This window comes from Gouania willdenowi, chromosome 10 (genome assembly GCF_900634775.1).
Source record: "Gouania willdenowi chromosome 10, fGouWil2.1, whole genome shotgun sequence".
Taxonomy (NCBI): Eukaryota; Metazoa; Chordata; class Actinopteri; order Blenniiformes; family Gobiesocidae; genus Gouania; species Gouania willdenowi.
The window spans coordinates 18,230,400-18,249,937 of NC_041053.1; the positions used below are offsets into that span (position 1 = coordinate 18,230,400).

Here is a 19,538-nt window from a genome sequence, read left to right on the forward strand (position 1 = left end):
TTGTTCTGAATGATAACCACAATAATTCCCTACAAAAACATTTATTATCATTTTTATCCAAAAAAAATAGTGAGATATTTTCCAAGGTATATATATCTTTTTAATTATTTTTTTTTTTTTTTACATATGACAAATGTCATCCCCCCCCCCCCAGTAAGTTAAAAAAGAGGGATTCTTGGATCTTGATTATGAGTATGTGTATAACCATTTGACTTTTGGCTTCATAAGCAAACATTATTTAGTCCTGAATGCTTCCAAATTATAAGAGGAAGAATAAGCAAAGAAACCCATCATTAGGATGAGAGAACACTACTGTCTACTGTCCATATACTGGGATCTGGACAAGAGCAGTCACACCCCATAAACATACATATTTTTCCAGCCACAGCAAAACCAGCTAAAAGTGACATTATAAGTCAAGTGTTAACCTAAATAAATGATGTTTTTTTCACACAAAGAAGTCATGGAAATCTTTTTTGTCCATCTTGTAGGAGCAGGTCTGTTGACAACTGCCACTAAGATTATTAAATATGACATTGGCTGGCATTGCCAGTTAATTTTCCTACTTTTTATGAGGTTAATGCTCTTACATTTACACGCAAATAGCAGTCCATCAAGAAAATCAGGATCTTGCAATTGCAAAGATTAATGTAAGTTAAAAAAAAACCCTCAACACTATCAGCAGGGGCCAATTTTTTTTTCTAAACCCCCATGTGTGGTATAAAGCACTTTATAATTGAAGTCATGTGCCATTTACAAAATTCCTGCAATTTTTGACCGTTTGGTGAATGTAGTCATTGCATGTTCAGAGATGTGAGATGGCACAACACTCAAAAATCCTCTCTGGATTATCACTAATCCATTCCTAAGTGTTTGAAGCATGGGTTATCTATTACGACTCTGCATTAAGGCGGTGTTGTAGCAATGCAGTGGTGCCTTGGTCACATGAAAGCAGGTCGTGAACAGCAACTCTCCATGAATGTTGTTCACTTTCGTCCTAACGTAGCCTTTGAAGGCCACCTGTCCAACAAGTCAAACAGTCTTCCTGCTCCAACACCTCTAAATCTTGATGATGAAGTGTCATCATGACTCTCTGCTGAAGGTTTCCTAACATGCCTCTGAGCTGTGTTGAAGAACGGAAATGACTAAGATCTGCTGAATTTGTGACTTGAAGACTAGGTTTGGACACTCATGGCCTTATGTCAATAAGGTCAATACCAGATTGCGAAATTCCTCTGGTGCAAGAACACAACGACAGGAGCAACTGCCACCCACTGTGCCACCTGGAATTCTCAGTTCAGGTACTAAGCAGGCCCAGTCCTGCTTAGCTTCCGAGACCTGCCAAGAACAGGCTAGTATGGCCACATGTGACCCACATCTGTATGCTATCTGGAATGCAGCATGACAGCAGTCTGCAGTAAGGGGCGGAGCTCAATGCGGCATGTTGAAAATAATCAACCTCAAAATAAATAAATCGTTCCATATAAATAATTTTATATATTACATAATTCTATAGGCATACAAAATAGATATGGTGTTAGGGTTAGAGTAAGTCCGAACGCGATTGGTTTATTGAACGTTGAGTGCTGCAAATGTGCAACTCAAGGGCTGGATGCGAACCAGGGCTGCCTATTGAGGACCACTGCTATATAATATATTAGTTTTACTTTATGAAGTGATTGACAAATATATTGACAAAATATATTAAACTTTTTATTTTATTTTTACAAAATTCACTTTTTCTTACCTGTACCTGCATTATTGTGTGCTAATGTATAAAAATATGTTACTTTTGGAGGTTCTCTGCCTGAAGAAATTAGTTTTAATGTGAAAGGTATTTAATGCTGAAACAAAGATGTTACATTTTTGGAATCAACATTTCCAGCCTTATTATTACTTAGAAATATTGTACCTATACACTGACTGTAAGTGAGCTGTATGAAACCCTAGACTAAAACTAAAATGCTTTTTTTTTTTTGTAATTTTTGCAATTACCCTGGTTGTAGGTTGTGTTGACTCTTACATAATGTCATTCCTTTTGGTGTTATAGAAATGTCTGCTCTAACTAAATATAAGTATATATGCACCTTCTCTCCACAGTGTTTTCTTCTCTCCAGACTTAATTACTCTGTTCATTAAGCAGCCCTGCTGCACCTGCTCTCACTTGGCAAACGGCGCTGAATGTCTTTCCACCATCACTGATGCAGAGGAGGATTTTCTTGGAGGATGGTTGCTTTTGAAGGACTCTGTCACAGGTTTTTGCGCAGAGTAAAAGTTGTCGCACACAAGTGTCGCAACAAATGGCACAACAACTGCAACTCGAAGGATACAAAGGTAAGAAGACCACTTTGTTACCAGTTGGTGCTTATGCAGCTGAGCAACTATCATTTCAGACGTTCAAAAGTTGTTTTTAAACTGTGTAATGTACACGTTTTCATTCATGTCGTTTCCATCATAATGGGTTTTACTTCCTTTATGGGCATGTCACTATATTAACTGTTTGTAAGGCCTGTGGCCTTCTTGATTTATCAATTTAGCATAATTGTAAAAATGTATTCCATACTTTCTTGTGTAAACAGTTTTACAATATTGTCCAACATTTCAGTAATTTTCTAATGACTGATTCATAATGCATTCTAAAAATCAGAAAACTATACATATGTTTTAAACAAGGACATTATGTACAGGAATTTTACACTCACATTTGAGCTTCTATTTACGTCTGGATCTGATCCACTACTTAGATACAATTATTATTGCAATGGAACATAAGAATAAAGGAATGTACCTCACTGTTCCTATGTACTTGTTCAGGGGATTGTATATTTTTGTGGCCTTGAGTTAAACATTTTCCAAAGTCTGCTTGAAAATTTTGGACATTATCCTAAACAACATTACCTTATGTTTAAGATTTATATAAGATTTTTAGAACGTTTTTAATGTTATGGATGCATTTCTTTGGTCAACTGCTAATGTGGAGCCATAAACCTAATTTGATGTGATGTGGAAAATGTGGTACTATAAAAACAGGTGGTCGAAAAAAAAAAAAAAAAAAAAAAAATCAATTAATCACAATTTTATTATTGATGATTACATTTCTAAAGATCTGTTATTTACAATTTAAAAATTGTAATAAAAATCAGGCGAGTACGCCTATTTGGATATTTCATTTAGTACTTCATACAATATGTGCTGAAAAGTGTTAACAAAATGAGAAGTCAAAAGATTCGACAGCTGACTTTTAAATACAAGATTTATCAGATTGGGCAGTGGTTGAGTAATGGTTAAGGAAGTGGGTTTGTATTTGGAGGGTCATTGGTTCAAATCCAACCTGGGTCATCACTGTAGGATGTTCAGCAAGTCCCTTAACCCCATCCGCTCCTGTTGTATGTTTAGTGTCTGCTAAAAGAAATTGTAATCCTTGTAATTAAGATCAATAACCAGTATCGATTGTAAATCTAATCGAATTGAGACTTTATTATTCGGAATCGAATCGTGAAATTGGGCTGAACAACCACCCCTCCTATAAATGCCTTATATTTTAAACCACCATGTCAATTATTAAACTTCCAATGCTGCTTTGATCACATTTTTTAAGGTAATATTTAAAAACAATCCTTATAAATGGCTAAAGTGATAACAATAAACATAATGACATTTAGCTGCACATTTGATATCAATTTTAATTCCCAATGCTTATTCCTGCAATAACTACATAGTGCTATGTTGTGTTGCTGTGTGTGAGTATATAGAGATGAAAAGTATGTTTAAAAAAAAAAAAAAAACAGTGAGTGCTGTTGCAACATGTGTTGCATCAAGATGCACTGAGGAGTACAGTTTAATCATTGTAGCCACGCTTCCTCTTCTGTGACTTGTTGCTGTGGCAAGACTTCCTGGAAGTGACATAGCTCCTGGATGAGTTTCTGAGTGATAGTCTGAAGAAAAGTGTTTCCGCTCTGGGTGGAGCACTCACTTTGTGCCACAGTTGATGTGAACATCGTCAGTATTGTGGGTCAAAATGGCAAAGAACTGCAATGTCTTGGGGATCCCTGGCGGCCACATGGTAAGAACCACCTTTGTTAGACTATTGAATCCAGAGGCCTCTGGCATTAAACAAGAACTTCCCTTATTGATGATCTTGTGTAAAACACCCAACTTCATGAAACGGCGAGGATTGCATCTCTGGCTTCCATGTTCTGTTCTGTTAATTATCCTAACTGTATTGTGTTAAATAGACTCACTCTTTTCTTATCAGGCCGTGCTTTGAAAACAGTTGGTTGCTTGCCACGCTTTTCTAAGTCAGAGGTAGAAATCCAACCATCCATGCTCCAATCTGTCATGTGTAGGCTGACTTGGCTGCTATGTGTTGAGTGTGGGGACCATTACTGAGCTTGTAGAGATTCAGCTCTTCTAAAGGTGTGAAATAATTTCATAAATGTACTTTGCGGAAGCGAGGCAGGCATGGGTGTTACTGTGGTTTAGAAATAACTTTCAGGCTTTGCAGCTGTTGAGGATTAAAACAAACGCGCATATTTCCTGTGCATAATAATGAATAATTTCCGCAAGAAATATCACAAATGATACTGGCTTTGTAATAGGGCTGAACAATTTTTGGAAAATAATCTAGTTGGGATTTTTTTTCCCTCAATGTTGCGATTGCGATTTGATATGCGATTATTTTTTCAAGGGCCTCTTGTCATGTATTTTTCAATGAACACAAGCAATATATCAATCTGTTTCATAATAAACAATTTCATATTTATTTAAACTTTAAATAAATATTAAATCTACATTTTAAATCACAGATTACAACAGTAAAGCAAACAAATCTGTGGCTTTACCTCTTCAACATATCTATCTAACTTCACGTTTCATGAAACATGTAAACATGTGGACTTCTTAAACACTCTCTGAACTTAACAGGACAGGACAGGACAAGAAAAAAATAAAATAGAAATGTAGCCTTTGCGATTAGAAAATTGCATTTTATGATATCGTGTTAATATTGCAAAGGCAGTTAATCGTCCAGCCCTACTTTGTAGTCATTTGAAGTTGGTGTCAACTCTAAACGAGTTTGTACTTCATTGGACTTATGGATTGGGTCATGTTTCAAAGGCAAGGTATGCATAAATAATAGGAGTAATTTATCTAAAAAGGTGTTTGATGAACTACTGGTTTTATCTATATCCATTTATTCAAATTTGTGAGTTGCTCCTCAAGATGAAGTTTAAGGTTTGTGATGTGTTCGGGAATGACCGAGTATGAAACCAAAGGGTCTAAAAAGTTTCTTCATGGATCTCCATACAAAATTAAGTACTTGGCTTGTTTCAGGAAATGTATAAATTTAAATACTGACAAATTTCATTTAGAATTTGTGGATTTTGTGACTCTAAATGATGACCAAAAGCTGCTGTTAATGTTTTACCACTTCCTGTGAGATCCAGCTTGGCTGATTGCACCAAATGGTTTTGTATACAGGGAAAAGAAGGAAAAACACACAATTTCCCACATTCTACCTCCTAAAATTTTAGAAAACGTGCTTGGACTGAAAGCTAACAACTTATCCAAAAAGCAAATGTAATGAGTCATATTTTCAGCCCCTTCAGTTTCAATTTGTTTTGTAAAATCTCCTGACTCATGTTTCTCTCTTTCTTCAGAGTCAAGCTGTGTCCGATGGAGGTAGGCATGAGCAGTCGACGCTACCTCTGCTAATTCCTCACTTCACACACTTCAGTTTGTGCATGTCTGTGCATGAAAATGAAGTCTGCCAGTCTTGTTTCTGGTTGTGATCTTTGGTTCTGATAAATGGGTGTGTTTTGTGTGTTGTAGTGTTGAACATGTCTGCACGGAGCTCTGGAGGCAGCAGCTCCAGCCTGCCTGGAACTCCAGGCGGGGAGGCCAGCTCTACCAACAGTGTGCTGAGCTGGGCCGTTTCCTTTGAGAAGCTGTTGGAGGACCCATCTGGGGTCCAGTACTTTATGGTGAGACAAGGCTTGAGATATTGGAAGTGCCTAATCCTTTTGAACAAGTATCACAGTTTATTTTCATGCTCTCTCAAATGGAATATGTGTATCTACAGGCTTTCTTAAAGTCTGAAGTTAGTGTGGAGAACATGCTATTTTGGCAAGCTTGTGAAAATTTCAAGAAGATTCCTCCCACCTGCATGGATAAGGTATGACAGCAAAGTCTTTACACAGAAGTAGTGTGGTATGTTAAGACTATGGATGTACTGTATACATATACACTTGCTTTAGTGCTGCTTCATGGCTAGAAAATTATAGGTTCATGCATCATTTGGTGACTTCAGTTTTGTTCCAGGGTAAATAAATACAAAAAAGTAAATAAAGGTTCAGTCCTGTGCTGTTGGATGATTTCACATTTATTACTGTATACCCGTGTGTTACCATGTTGCCTCTAGCTGAAATAAGTTGGAGACCTCAAACGTTGTATTTAGCTTGTTCTTCACAAGTATGAGAGTTTCCTTAACTCATTCAGTGCCAGCCATTTTCAAATTTTCTACCCCCCTCAGTGCCAGCCGTTTTTGAGCATTTTGACTGATTTTAAAGACCCACCGAATATTTCCTACTATGACTTTCTGAAATCTGACACCAGATTCTGAAAGATTGAAGCCTCTACTGTCATGAAAAAAAACCCATTTGTTTCTGGCTCGTTCCGTTCTTTTGTAATCAGCCACACAAATCTTCAGTTTCAGTGCAAAAAGCTGAGAAAACAGCCTTTTTGTAAAAAAAACCCTGTCAGTGACTTTAAAGCTATTTTTTTTGTTTTAGTGACAACTCTAACATCTGAACATTGTTTTCTTATATAAAACATATTTAAAAAAACCACTGAGACCAGGATTTTGATGGCAAAATTATTATTTTGCTATCTATGTCAGAGTTGAATGGATTTCTTACTGTATTTTGGCGTTCCTCTAACGTTCCCTCCCGTCAGTCTGCACACAGACGTAACTTCCTCTTCCTCCCGACATGCAGCAATGACCCGTTTAGCCCGGTTAGTTGATGGTTTTATCTCACGATCACAACATTATCAATCTACTCAGGTCCACACATGTTCTGTGTTAGTATGTGGAGCTGTGAGCTGCTGGATACGTCACAATATCACTCTGTAGCGCCATAATCTCACTCGTTCCTGTTTCTCCTCCCCAGCTAATGGTAGCATCAGTGGCTAATCTCTCATCTAAAGGTGCACCGCTGCCATCGTCAGGGCACAGTTGGTCACTACAACACCCCACAGCTTTGATATTGATGAGGGACCTCCGCCAGGGTGTTTTCTAGTCATCCCCGTGAAAAAATGCAAATGACAAATTTCTCGTCAATGGTGCTGAGCGTTTGGATTTGAAATGATGAGATATCTCATCGGGGCACTGAGTGAGTTAAAGGTCCCATTTCATGCTATTTTTCACCCATCTTTATTTGTTCTAAAAACCCCAAAAACATAGTGTTTGAGCTTTATTTTCACAAGCTCGCCTGTTTTAGCCTCTGAAAAGTCACTTTCTGAGCAACTTTACACAGGCTTATTTGCGTCCTACTTATACATATTCATTAGTGGGCGTGTCTATAGACGGGACACTTCCTTCTCCCCACATAGTGACGTAGGGCCAGAGGATGGCTCGCCCTCCTCCCACCAACTCCATAGCCGAGCTCATGCCGCTTTATAAACATGAGACAGAGAGCGGGGGCAGGGCGTTCGCGGGTACATACATAGCACTGCGCAAAGGAACTGCTCACCTTTGTGGGCATGTCTCTTTACTTGTCAATCACGGCAGAGAGCTTCTCCAGCTCAGTGGCGCGTTAAATTCGTCATCAAAGTGGGAACACGTCATCAAATTGGAGCGAGGTGTTTCGGCTCACCCTGCAGTAAGAAAGGAGCAAATCATCCTCTAACTAACGATGGAGGGAATCAATGAAAAAAACACTTTGTGCATGTGTATGAAGCCCATATAGCACTTTTATGATGTTTAATGCACAGAAAAGTTGATTTAGCGTAACATGGGCCCTTTAAAGGTGATATTTGGAGTTTCTGAGAGGATGTCTCGATGTCCCGCCCTCAACAGCTCCACTTTCTCTCCCTGCCTCTACTTTTCTGCATGTGCAACGCGAACATAACAAGGTTGCATCGGGTTGCATTGATATAGGTCTATGGGTCAGGTAAGAGCCAAAATCATATTTACCTGCCTTTTTTCCATGCACAGTTGTCTCAAAAACAGGAAGTCGAAGCCTATTGGCTGGGTGCACTCGGTGATCGTTTCCATTTGTATTGGGGTCTATAGGACGAAGGAGGGACTTATATTCATTAATGTATAACCACCGGCAGTAGACCATAGTAAAAGACGAGTTAGATATTTTTTGGCGTTTCAAAAGAATCATACAATAAACATAGATTTCTCAGAAACTCCGCATATCAGCTTTAAAGACCCTAGACAGTGTTAAAGGTGGAGTCTGCAATCCTGTCCAGAAACGATTTTGGTATCGTGGGTGAAATGATCCTAACATTTTGAGAGTTGTCAATACATTCAGAAAAAGGAACAAAAAGAGTCATACCTGTCGCAGCTAGAATTTTATAAAAACTCACTTACAAATCCCTGTCATTCAGTCCGAATGGAAAGAACCGATCCGATGCCTTTGTGTCTCCTCCTGACCACTTACCCCTCTGTCCCTACTTTCTCTTGTGTGCACACCCGTCTTGTGACACTATTCCTCGAAAATTTGAGCACAAATGGGGCATCTGAAGGGCCTAAAAAGTGCTGCAGTAGTTGCTACTGTTCTGTTGTACAGGTCACTATTTGTTTTTTACATCAGATGCACGTTCAAGGCTTTGGACGGAGCATATGGAAAAAAGGAGAGGGGAAGTTTGGAGGAGGTGTTGCTAGTTCAAATACTGCTAGCTTTTAACATTGCTGACTGCACCTTTACCTGTAGTCTCCAAACAGGTCCACACAGTGTAATTGTGTGTTAGTGATATGATGGAATGGTGACTTTTCCAGTGTGCACCCCACCACACGTTCTAATTTAGTTTTGATATCATCTCACACTTGTACCACTATGCAAGCTATATCATTTGTGATAAAGATGCTTTTCTAGGGGAATACTACCGCAAAACATTTACATTTTTGTCAATAAGTAGCTCAGCTTTGGGGCAAGGCGATGTCTAAACCCTGCAGGCAAGTGTGTCACTGACACCATGACATTGTCTAATGGAGATCTCGTTTCCAGCTTAAAACAGCAGCATGTGCCATCTACAACACTTACCTGTCTGACAGTGCCTTCTACACTGTCAACATTGATGACACAGCCCGGATAGAGCAGAAGGACCTGGAACAGCCCTCGCCTGGCATGTTTACCAAGGCTCAAGCTCAGGTTTCTCACCGGCACCCATTGTTCGTTTGAGATTAATAACAGTGAGTTTGTGCTCATTTGAGTCTGCCTTGTGACAGATTTTTAAGCTGATGAAGATGGACAGCTACAGGCGCTTTGTGCGCTCTCCTCTCTACCAGAGCTGCACTTTGGCAAGTGTGGGGGGCAAACATCTACCTCAGCTTTCTACAGAGCCAGTCTGCATGGGATCCTGGGAGGATGTGGTCACCTGTGGGCGTCTAACTAATCAAGAGGTTAATGGACCTAGAACAAGATTATTGCAGATTCATGTATTTTAACAGTAACAGCCTTGGTGTCCCTTACTTTATTTTGACAGAACAGGAAGTCAGACACAAACAGAATGCTGGATGGTGAAAATTTCTCCCAGATGTGGCAGAAAAGAGGATCCTGGGGAAGTAAGGCCAACCAGTGAACACATTCCACAACAGCATACAGTGAATATAATATTTGACATGTTTTCTTTATGACAACCCTTAGATTCAAATGTACATTTTTCAAAGCCTCGGAAAGACTCCCTCATGTCAGTTAAGTCAACCAGCAGTGCGGAGCTTGGCTCCCTCTCTAGGCAGATTGATGTAAGTGTATTTGTGACTTTAAAAAGAGTATTATCGGGGAAACGAGGATCAGATGTTGACTATAAGCTTGTTTTTAAGGTGAAAGCTACCCAACAACACTAGTTTACTTTCCCTTTGAACCTTCTGTTTCTCTCTGATGTAGAATGACCAGTTCAGTCCCTGCTCCTCAGAGCATGGAGGAGGAGGTGGGGCAAGCATCGAGGTGGGAGGAGGTTACTGTTGTGTCTACCTGCCTGATGGCACTGCCTCTCTGGCTCCCACACGCAGTGGCCAACCTATCAAAGAAATGCTCACCAGTCTGTGTGAGAAGAGAGGTTTTCCTCTAAAGGATGTGATCATTTATCTTCAAGGCAAGGAAAAGGTTGGAAAAGCCTCTTTTACTTTTACTGCATTAGCTTAATCTGGATTTGAATCTGAACAGGAGAAAAGATAAATTAACAAAGGTATTAAAACCAATCGTACATTTTTAATTCAGGGTTTTTGTTGGTAAAACATTCAAAAATAAATAAAAATATACTATATGCAGACTTATGACGGGGGGAAAACTAGGTAACGAATAGAATGACATTTTTATTTCCCATTCAATTTTCAGGGCTATTGTGACCAAGCAGAAACTGCTAAACAACAGAGAATTCTGCCATCAAGTAATAAAATTACCCTAACATTAAAGTAATGGACAGTTTCATACTCTTACTTGTATTGAAACCATTTCTGAACAACCCAGCCCTGTTCAGGTTGGACTGCACAGTGAATCTCTTTTCATAAATGCACTCCTATTGGAGTTGAAGCTGTCAATGGGCACAGAGTGGGCCAATTATTGATCATACTGTGTAGACTTTAATGAGGTTTGTGTTGAGCTGTCACAATATTTTTGGGAGTTTGGTAAAATAGTTTATTCATTGTGAGGTAAAACATTTGCGTAGTAACTTTTAGTGTTATGTGGCATTTAAATCTTACTGCTGTTTTAAAATGAAAATGAACCATTCTGTACTTTAATCAGTAAACAATGTTTGATCCTCTCTGGTCAACTAGAGTACGAGAGGTGGGAATATTTAGGCACCTCAAGATTCGACTACGTTTATAGGGACTTCGACTCGATTATGATTTGATGCATCTAGTACTTTTAAAATATAATTTAACCTATTCAAATATCTTTCTACCGTAATTCCTGCAACTTACTGTTTAAATAAACAATAATTTGAAATGTATGCATCAACTATGTCTGAATGACGATGCGTCCCAACCCTAACATGCACCAACTTTTTCATGCTTGGATGATGTGCAACAAGGAGTCTAGAGGGAACTGTCATCTTCCTCCAACATCTTGCTGCCTTGTCTTCTTGTTGATGTTTTTAAAAATCCCTTTTCCATGTTTGACAGTATTGTTATCCCTGCAGCAACCCTTATCTCTGGATCAAGACTGCTCCATATTAAGAGACAAACAAGTTTCTCTTGAGCTCCGAGTGATGTTTGCGTGAGTTACTTAAATCACTTGACTCCACATCCCTGCTACACATTACCTTTCTCACAAGTCTTTTAGCAATATACAGCCTGATATGGATTTTTTACAGATGAGTAAATGTACAAGTGTTTGACAAGTTTAATTATTGATGGGTTGTGTATGATGTTGCTAACGCTGCTGCTGCTTCTCTCCAGTTATTCAGTTGTGTGTGTGTGTTTCAGACTGGAGATTACCTGTGTTGGAAAGACGGTGGGAATCATGGTGAAGTCCAGCAAGACGCTGCAGGATGCTCTGTCTGCAGTGATGCTGAAACATAATTTAAAGCCTCAGGAGACTTTGGTCACTCTAGTGAGTGTGTCGCTATCTGGGGTTTCAGTATGTTTTCTTAGCATTGCCTCAATTTTGATTACATCAATGTATTGCCAGTCTATTTCACTTTCTTTTCATGAAATGAAAAAATGTAGTAAATTAGTTCGATTAGAACCTAAATAGTGCTGGTATAGGTTTCAATTCATTAGTTTCATACGGCTTACATTTACAAGGCTTTACATAACAAACTTCCATCGTTTATATATTACAAAGATTCTTTGTTTTTATAGTTTTGGGAACTTTACAATCATGCATGATAATCATGACTGATAATTCAAAAAATCAATTAAAGTCCGAGTGAAGCAGAAATACATTTGTGTTATGAGTTTGTCACACCACTGAAACATGTGATTGACCACTGAGCAAAAAAAAAAAAAAAAAAAAAAACGCTAAGTATATGAAATCAGGTGTCAGTCATGGAAAAAGAAGCACTTTTCTCTGCTCTAAAATGCTGGGGGCGTGTCAGTTAGAGGCGCTGGAACCACGCCCATGGGCTTGAAGGGCTGAATTTGCTTTACTCGGACTTTAAACATTGATTTTACTCATTAGATTATACCACGTTAATTAGGCCTTGCTGTCTGTGTGTTTTCTACGCAAAGGTATATGTACTTCCGCTAACATACATGTTTTCCATAATATTTCCTTTGTTAGGCTGGAAGTGATGAACCTTTGAATCTGAGCGACACTGTGTTCAGACTGGCCAACAAGACACTGAGATTGGACAGAGCTCCAGGTTATTTCTGACCTTTCCCGAGACTCACTGCTTACCTAAATTTAAACTGAAGACCATCCTGTTTACTGCATTTATTGTGAGGCACTGAATGCTCCCAGACAAATACAAGCTGAAAAAAACCAAGTTAGAGCAAACAAAATCAAATTAGATGAAGGCACATTTCAGCTCTTTATCAGCTGTCGGTCGATTATGTTGTTGGGATAAATCAGATATGCTTTGTTTGCTCTCTACTGCCTGGGCCTCTCTGCTCATTTCATTGTAACTAAATGGGCTTTACAAAGTGTTCTGCACGTTATGGTTTTCAGTCTCTGATAGCCAGCAGCCAAATGGTCTCTTCCCTCTCCACTTCACATCCCTGTTCTTTGCATCTTCTTTTATTTTGGTTTCTTTGTGATTGTGAGTGTCTTTCATTCCCAGCCTATTCATTCCTGTCATAGACTTGAATGTTTGTTGAGTTCTGTCACCTTGAGTTCACTCACATCATTCTTCTGCTGCTAGAAACCAGTGCCAACTTCACTTCAGCTGAGGTGCTGAGGCAGCGAGCTTCAGCGCTCGCTGCCTCAGCACCGATTTCTGACTTTTGAACCAGCATGTACATTTTGTTCAGTGGTTCTATCTCAGGAAATTAGAATGTACTACAGTTTATCATTGTTGGTGTTCAATACATATATTAATAGGTTGTCATACAGGTAAAGACCAGAGCGGCACTTCCAGAATAAGTGGATCCTCTGCAGCCACAAAGGTGAGCTAACCTTCGCTGAAATGTCAGGCTCTGTGGGAGCTGCGACCTTCTCACAGGCCAGCATTACATTTCTCTATGACACCCACAACCTACACGTGTCAGCTTTGTTTTCTTAATGCTGCTGTCTAGCCATCTTAAAGATTTATTCATTAATGACTTAAAGACAGTGGCTATAATGCTCAAAATGGACAATGAAACCCCCATCAACAACTGAATTGAATTGAAAGCCTGTCATTGTCATTATACATACAGTAGTGCAATTAGATTTAAAAAGCAGCTCCAAAAAAGTGCACACTCAAAAATATGAAAGTCTACACAATAAATACATTAGTACAAGTTTAGTAAGGTGACAGCTTTGAGGAAGAAGCCATCCCTGAGTCTGTTTGTTCTGGCCCGTATGGACCTGAAGCACCTGCCAGAGGGCAACAGGTTAGAGACGAAAGCCGGGGTGGATGGTGTCCTTCAGCAAGATTCTGGATTAAAAACAGACTTGGACAAAGGTCACTTGATGAATAAAACTTTTAACTTAAAACAAAATACTCATTATGTTGGTCTGCATAGTTAAAAAAAACATCAAGGAAGATTTCTCATCACCACGGACAACATGCATTAATCTGATAACCTCTTTACATCTCAATGTATATGCAATGTTCAAGACCCACAGATTAAACAGTTTTATGTTTCAGACAAGAGTGGTGGGAGTTGATAGGAAGACTGGAGCTACACTGCAGGCAGAGCGAGGGAGGAATAATCGTGAAATGGACGGTAAGACTTCTAGGCCCGTCATTATCTTCTCGTACAATTACATCAAGTTTCAAGTTCAGTGGCACTGATTGTGCTCTGAACTTGGTATTTCAATTCTCCTCATGGTTGTGACCTCGAGCATATGATTAATGTTAAAACAAGTTTTTTTTTCTAATTTTCATTTTTTTTTATCATATGTAGTTTTGATTGTAGTCCCGATTTTTTTTTTATTTTATTTTTTTTTTACTTCAGATATTGCTGTCTTTAAAGGAGACATATCATGCTTTTAAATCCTTCCTTTTTACATATAAATCATACAGTTGTGGTCTATATAAAGCGGAACTGCAATGCTTGGGTCTGAATTCCTCTTTATTATAGCTCCACAGGCCCCTTTTCTACCCTTTTCTGATGTGCTTCTGAGAACAACTCGTTTTGGTGCCGTCTCTTTAAATGCAAATGAGACTCTTCATACCCTGCCCCCTCTCCAGGTTGCAGAGGTGACACTCGGTTCAACTCCACCCTGTTTGTAGTTTGATGGAAGAGATACGATTATGTAGTGGCGCAGAAACTTTTTATTCACACGTTATTTACAAAATGTCAACAACGGAAAACTTGTCCATCCAGCCTTACATGTTCGAGCCAGAGTCAGACCCAGCGGAGCGAGATGAAAATGAAGATGATGAACTTCATATGGATGTTAACAAATGAGCTAACACAAGCGCCGAGCTAGCGCTAGCGCCAAGCTAAAGTCACGAAATGCATTTTAATACAGTCTTTTCGGAGACAAAAATGGTAAAATGAAATGACTAATAAAAACTTTAGACTTAAATTAAATCACGTAGGCCATATCATCAAGGATCTAAAACGAGCACACAGCGCTAACATATGAAGACGGTGCAACTGCTAATGCTAACAAAACAATGACAGGGACGTCTTATCACACTTCTTAGCGTTATTTACAGCTTACCGAAGTGCTCTGTTAGTCGTCTCCAAAAATAGAAGGAATTGAACCCTCAATCAGACAAAGTCTTTTGGCAAATCCTTCTTTATACTGGCGGAGGTTGCTGAAGCAGTCATCCTTGAAGTGCTTCACGCACACAAAAATGACCTTACCCACAGATGTGGGTACATTTCCTTGAAAAATAAAACTCAACCAGGCACTTTGAAAAGGTTCTGATGCTGGGAGACGGTGTAATGAAGTGTGTGGGTTACTACATCCAACAACCAAACATTTTGACTTATCCTCTTGTAACTTCGGCATCTTTGAGCTTGGACTACAAAATAAAAGCGAGAAATAAAAATGGCGGATTGCTCGAAGTGTTGGGCCTGGAGTTGATGTCCTAATTTGGCAGTTCTGCAGCAAATACTGTGACGTCATTGTTCAAAAAACGTAATAGAGAATCGAAAAATCGAAACAGATTGAAAAATATGACCAAAACAGAATATAAAGATATCAACGGAGAACCTGAAGAGACTAATTTGAACTTTTCTGTACTTCTAAGCACTCTAAATGTATAACAAAATGCATTTAAGGGCTAAAAAAGTGGATTTAGCATTATATGTCCCCTTTAAAATTGGCCGATACCAATGTGGTGTCGATGCGATATCAGCAATGATCATAAATGCTTTTATTGTTTCATCAGGAAACATAGAGAAGTAGGAAACACTTGTTTTCTTGTTTACCTGCTCAGGGACTGCAGATGTAATTTAGCTATTTGCTAACTCTGGTGCAATTGACTATTGCACAATGTCCCTGTTAAATAAACAGTAAATTAAATGAAATGTTGATATCAATATTGGATCAGGCCAACCTTAATAGTTAGTCAGTCGATATTTTCCATCATTAAAGGCAATCTTTGTTAGAAGATGTAGCATTCCTTTATCACAGCACACAACACAGCCAAACCTTTTAAGTCACAACTCGGTTGCAGAAACTGGTTTTCAAAGCCTTTGTAAGAATTCCTAATGTAACAGATATTGAAAACGTTTTCATCTTGTGTAAACGCTGTCAACTGCACTTTAATATCTTGGCTTTAGCAATGTAGTTGCTTTTGATATTCTGTCTGTTTGGGACAGGGTTCCTGGAGATGCTGACGAGAGCTCAGGGATGCAGGGTTGATGACCAGAGAGGTTTACTCACCAAAGAGCAGCTGGAAATTCCTCCATTCCTGCAGCAGATCCCAGGTCAGGAGAGAGATAACTGCAGTACTAGCAGCTCTGTCCACGAGGACTCCAGCGTTGAGTCCGAGGATAAAGTGTCATTAAATCCAGGATTAGGGGAAGCAGTGGAGGAACCTTGTGGTCCTACTGAATCAGAGTCCAAACACTTGAGGGAAACCACAGTGTGAGACATTTGTACACAAGATGGACAAAACTACAGGGGACATTTGAACTGTGAAAAGTGAAGTGTGATGGCAACCAAGTGAAAATGTTTCTGTCTATGAATGAACTCTGAGGCAGCAGAGCATTTGTTACCATTAAAATGTATTCAGAGCAATATGCAAAAAATAATAATAGCAAATGGTGTCATTTCTGAAAACTATATGCAAAGAGGGAATGTTTTAACCAAAGAATGTTCCGCTTTATTTAATCTGAAACTGCACTTAGCAAGAATTTCCTTGTTTTCTACTTCAGTGTGATTTCACTTCCATCTGTTTTTTTTTTGTCTCTTTAGCTTGTCTGAACAGGAAATGGTGGCTATGTATAGATTGGTATACTTTTGTGTTTTTTGTATTTTTGGTTACTGTGTAATTGTTTATTTGCAGTGTTTAAAGGTGTATTTCTGCATGCCGTTTGTTGTAATGACCAAATCCTGCTTCCTGTCACCTCAGACCAAGTTTTAAGCCTTAGGCATTAATTTAGCTCGGCAGTTTGACAGTGGTGAAATCATGCTGCCAGTATGAAAATAATGAATTAAAAAAATAATTAAAATGTTTCCAAACAGATTCGTGTATGTTCATGATTTAAGTTTTTCCAGCTCAGCCTTCAAAGACCTTTCTGCTGAGTTCTCTTTGTGATGATTTCCTTTAATAGCTACAGTTAAAATGTAACTCATGCAGGGTAACAAGTGTGATCTATAAGTCTTTGTAGCAATAATGCGGTTGATGTTTTAATGTAAACACAGTGGTGTGTTAACGTCATGCACTGTATCCAATGCAGTGATTTGATTTTTGAAAATGCATGCGGCCAATTACATGCTTCCTGTCAAAAGATGATATACGAGGGCTTGATAGCAATATGAGACAATATTTTTGGAAAGACAAAACAGATGCTGTTTGAAAAATAACCTTGACTTTAACTGTGGTACTATTTCATCCCTCCTCACCGCCAGAGGCGGTGCTTTAAGCACTGGATGTTCATCCTTGCGCATGCGCAGGTCAAAAAATTAATAAAGTCACATGTGACCTTTCCATTATATTACGGAAGTCTATACTAGTACCTCACACCGGAGGCTCAGTCCTTTGTACCCTCCCACATGCAGGTTGGATGTCAGGTTGGGTAAGCAAACCTTGTTTATAAAACTGATTGGTTTTGCTACCGTGCTTGTTGCAAGTCGCCCTGTCCATGCTTGCAGTCGGAGCTGTGAGTTTTCACCCTCCGAAGGGCTGCACAAGCTGATTTCTGTTTTGTCTTCACCGTAGCTTAACGCTCGGGTGATTTATGTTGATCATCCCTGTTCAGCTAATTATACAGTTGTCAGCTTGTCTTCAGTTTTTAAGCCACTTCGGTGTGTGTTTATCAGCCGTGCTTGGCTGTTTTCAGTTAAAAAGCCAAAATTAATTTGATAAAGCTGTGTTCAGCTTCTTCCTCAACCTGACCTTGCTGCTACACTTGGCATGGATACTTTTACTGTGTAGCTAGTGATGTCTCTGTCCGACCAGATCCTGCTACTAGCGCTAACCTTTGAGTGGCAATCTTTAATAACAGGGTCACTAGTGGTGTCTCTGCTCAACCTGATCCCTCTGCACCTCTCTCACCTGGTGAGTAATGGTATAATTACTGGTCACTAGTAGTCTTTACTGCTTGACCTAACTCTTGCTATTATCAGAATGATGATGCTTGCATTGCCGATCCTTCGTGTCTCATCTTCAGCCTAACGATGGTCATGACCTTTGCCCTTTATGCCTTGGTGAAGACTATCTATGAGAAGCCCTCTCTGATGGTACATGCCCCAATTGTGCCACTTTGGCTCAATAGGTGCACGTGACTTGTTTGGCTGCTGTCGGGGAGACCTCGCGATGGACGTCCAATGGGCCCTTAAGTTTATCACTGGCTGGCAAGCCAGCGGACCGTAAGTGCCCAGCTAACAAAAATGAAGGCGGGCCACGTAAGAAAACCGGGAAGAGTGGACCTGAGAAACTGTCTGCCAAGGTGGACACGACACAAAATGGTCCAAATGAGGGCTCTTATTCGGACTCTTCAGACTGATGCTGACTGGGCTGTGGCGGTTGATCAGGATCATGACAGGGCCCCTGAAGATGTTATGTCTTTGGCCTCTGACACCCTGTTCCGGCATGAATTTGAGAGCATGAGCACTAATTTCTCAGATCCTGGGTCTTTAGCTTCAACCAGCTCTCAAGTGGAGGGGTACGAGTGTATCACCACGGCAATATGTAGGTCCCTAGCATGCCTGAAATTGGACTTTCTTTTGGCGGCAGTTTTCAGCGTCTTCCTTTATGGTTCATCCCCCAGAGGAGTATATAAAAGAGCTGCATGTCTGTTGGACAGACACCAGGGCATTTTCAAGGCTCGCTTCCAACAGAAGGGCCCTGGCTGCAATGCAGGACTCAGGGAGGTTTGGACTGGGGCATATGCCGGTGGTGGAACCAGCAATCGCTTTGCTGGTAGTGCGGCCAGAGGAGATGCTGCGGATTAACGCCCGTTTACCATCGACTGCAGTGCCGTATTACGGATGCGTTGCTTTGCAAGTCGAATGACATGGGAGCCCGCATGGGTTGCATCGGGAACTCTCTGTCGCACCTGTTGCTTGGTCTGACTGCTTCACTTGAGGCTGAATCGTTGGACCAGCCTACGCAGGGAATGATTGATGCATCTCTGCAGGCTTTCGCCCTCCAATCTAGAGAATTGGGGAGGCTACTGTCGACACTGGTCCAGGCTCGACGCCAAGTCTGGTTGGCACAGTCTCCCATCTCAAAAACCAGTAGAAGGACCCTGAAAAGTCTCCTGGTTGTCCCTGGAGAGCTGTTTGACTCGGCTGCAATTGAGGCCTTGGCACGCACGGCTCAGGCCAGCCGCACAAGACAGTGGTTGGTGGGGCTTCAGAGACAAAACTCTCACCGCACTACGACGGAGGATCCTCAAGCTTCCTTTCGGAGGTATTCAGCACCACCGCGGTAAGCTACAGCACCCTGCAGAGCAGAAGAGACTCCCAAGGTCCGGCTTTCAGGGATCTCGCCCTTCGCGGGTGACGCGGTATGCTCGTCACCCCCCCAAACACTCAAAAGGTTGGGAGGCTTCCAGATGAAACTACGGATCCGGTGGCGGGAGATTTTACCAT

At 40.2% G+C, this 19,538-nt stretch overlaps 1 protein-coding gene across 2 annotated transcripts; it reads left to right on the top strand.

Moving 5' to 3' along the window:
* Positions 1–2,219: 2,219 nt before the first annotated feature.
* Positions 2,220–16,884, top strand: rgs14b (regulator of G protein signaling 14b). 2 transcript variants are annotated; one of them, XM_028460445.1, is made up of 15 exons: positions 2,220–2,334; positions 5,658–5,679; positions 5,830–5,981; positions 6,080–6,172; positions 9,234–9,377; positions 9,455–9,628; positions 9,712–9,790; positions 9,873–9,970; positions 10,113–10,331; positions 11,368–11,444; positions 11,654–11,780; positions 12,453–12,534; positions 13,224–13,276; positions 13,963–14,041; positions 16,097–16,884. In XM_028460445.1, exons 1-15 carry the CDS (start codon positions 2,227–2,229, stop codon positions 16,366–16,368), a joined length of 1,779 nt encoding a protein of 592 aa, XP_028316246.1. In that variant the 5' UTR covers positions 2,220–2,226; the 3' UTR covers positions 16,369–16,884. The 2 variants fall into 2 exon arrangements, with proteins under 2 accessions (XP_028316246.1, XP_028316247.1); XM_028460446.1 differs by lacking the exon at positions 2,220–2,334 and adding an exon at positions 3,904–4,063.
* The last annotated feature ends 2,654 nt before the right edge of the window (positions 16,885–19,538 follow it).

Excerpts from the sequence above, each read along its gene's own strand:
- rgs14b (XM_028460445.1), top strand. The coding sequence starts at position 2,227 with ATGGTTGCTTTTGAAGGACTCTGTCACAGGTTTTTGCGCAGAGTAAAA. Across the intron at positions 5,982-6,079 it reads CTGGGGTCCAGTACTTTATG|GCTTTCTTAAAGTCTGAAGT; the intron begins GTGAGACAAGGC and ends GTGTATCTACAG. Across the intron at positions 14,042-16,096 it reads GAATAATCGTGAAATGGACG|GGTTCCTGGAGATGCTGACG; the intron begins GTAAGACTTCTA and ends TGTTTGGGACAG.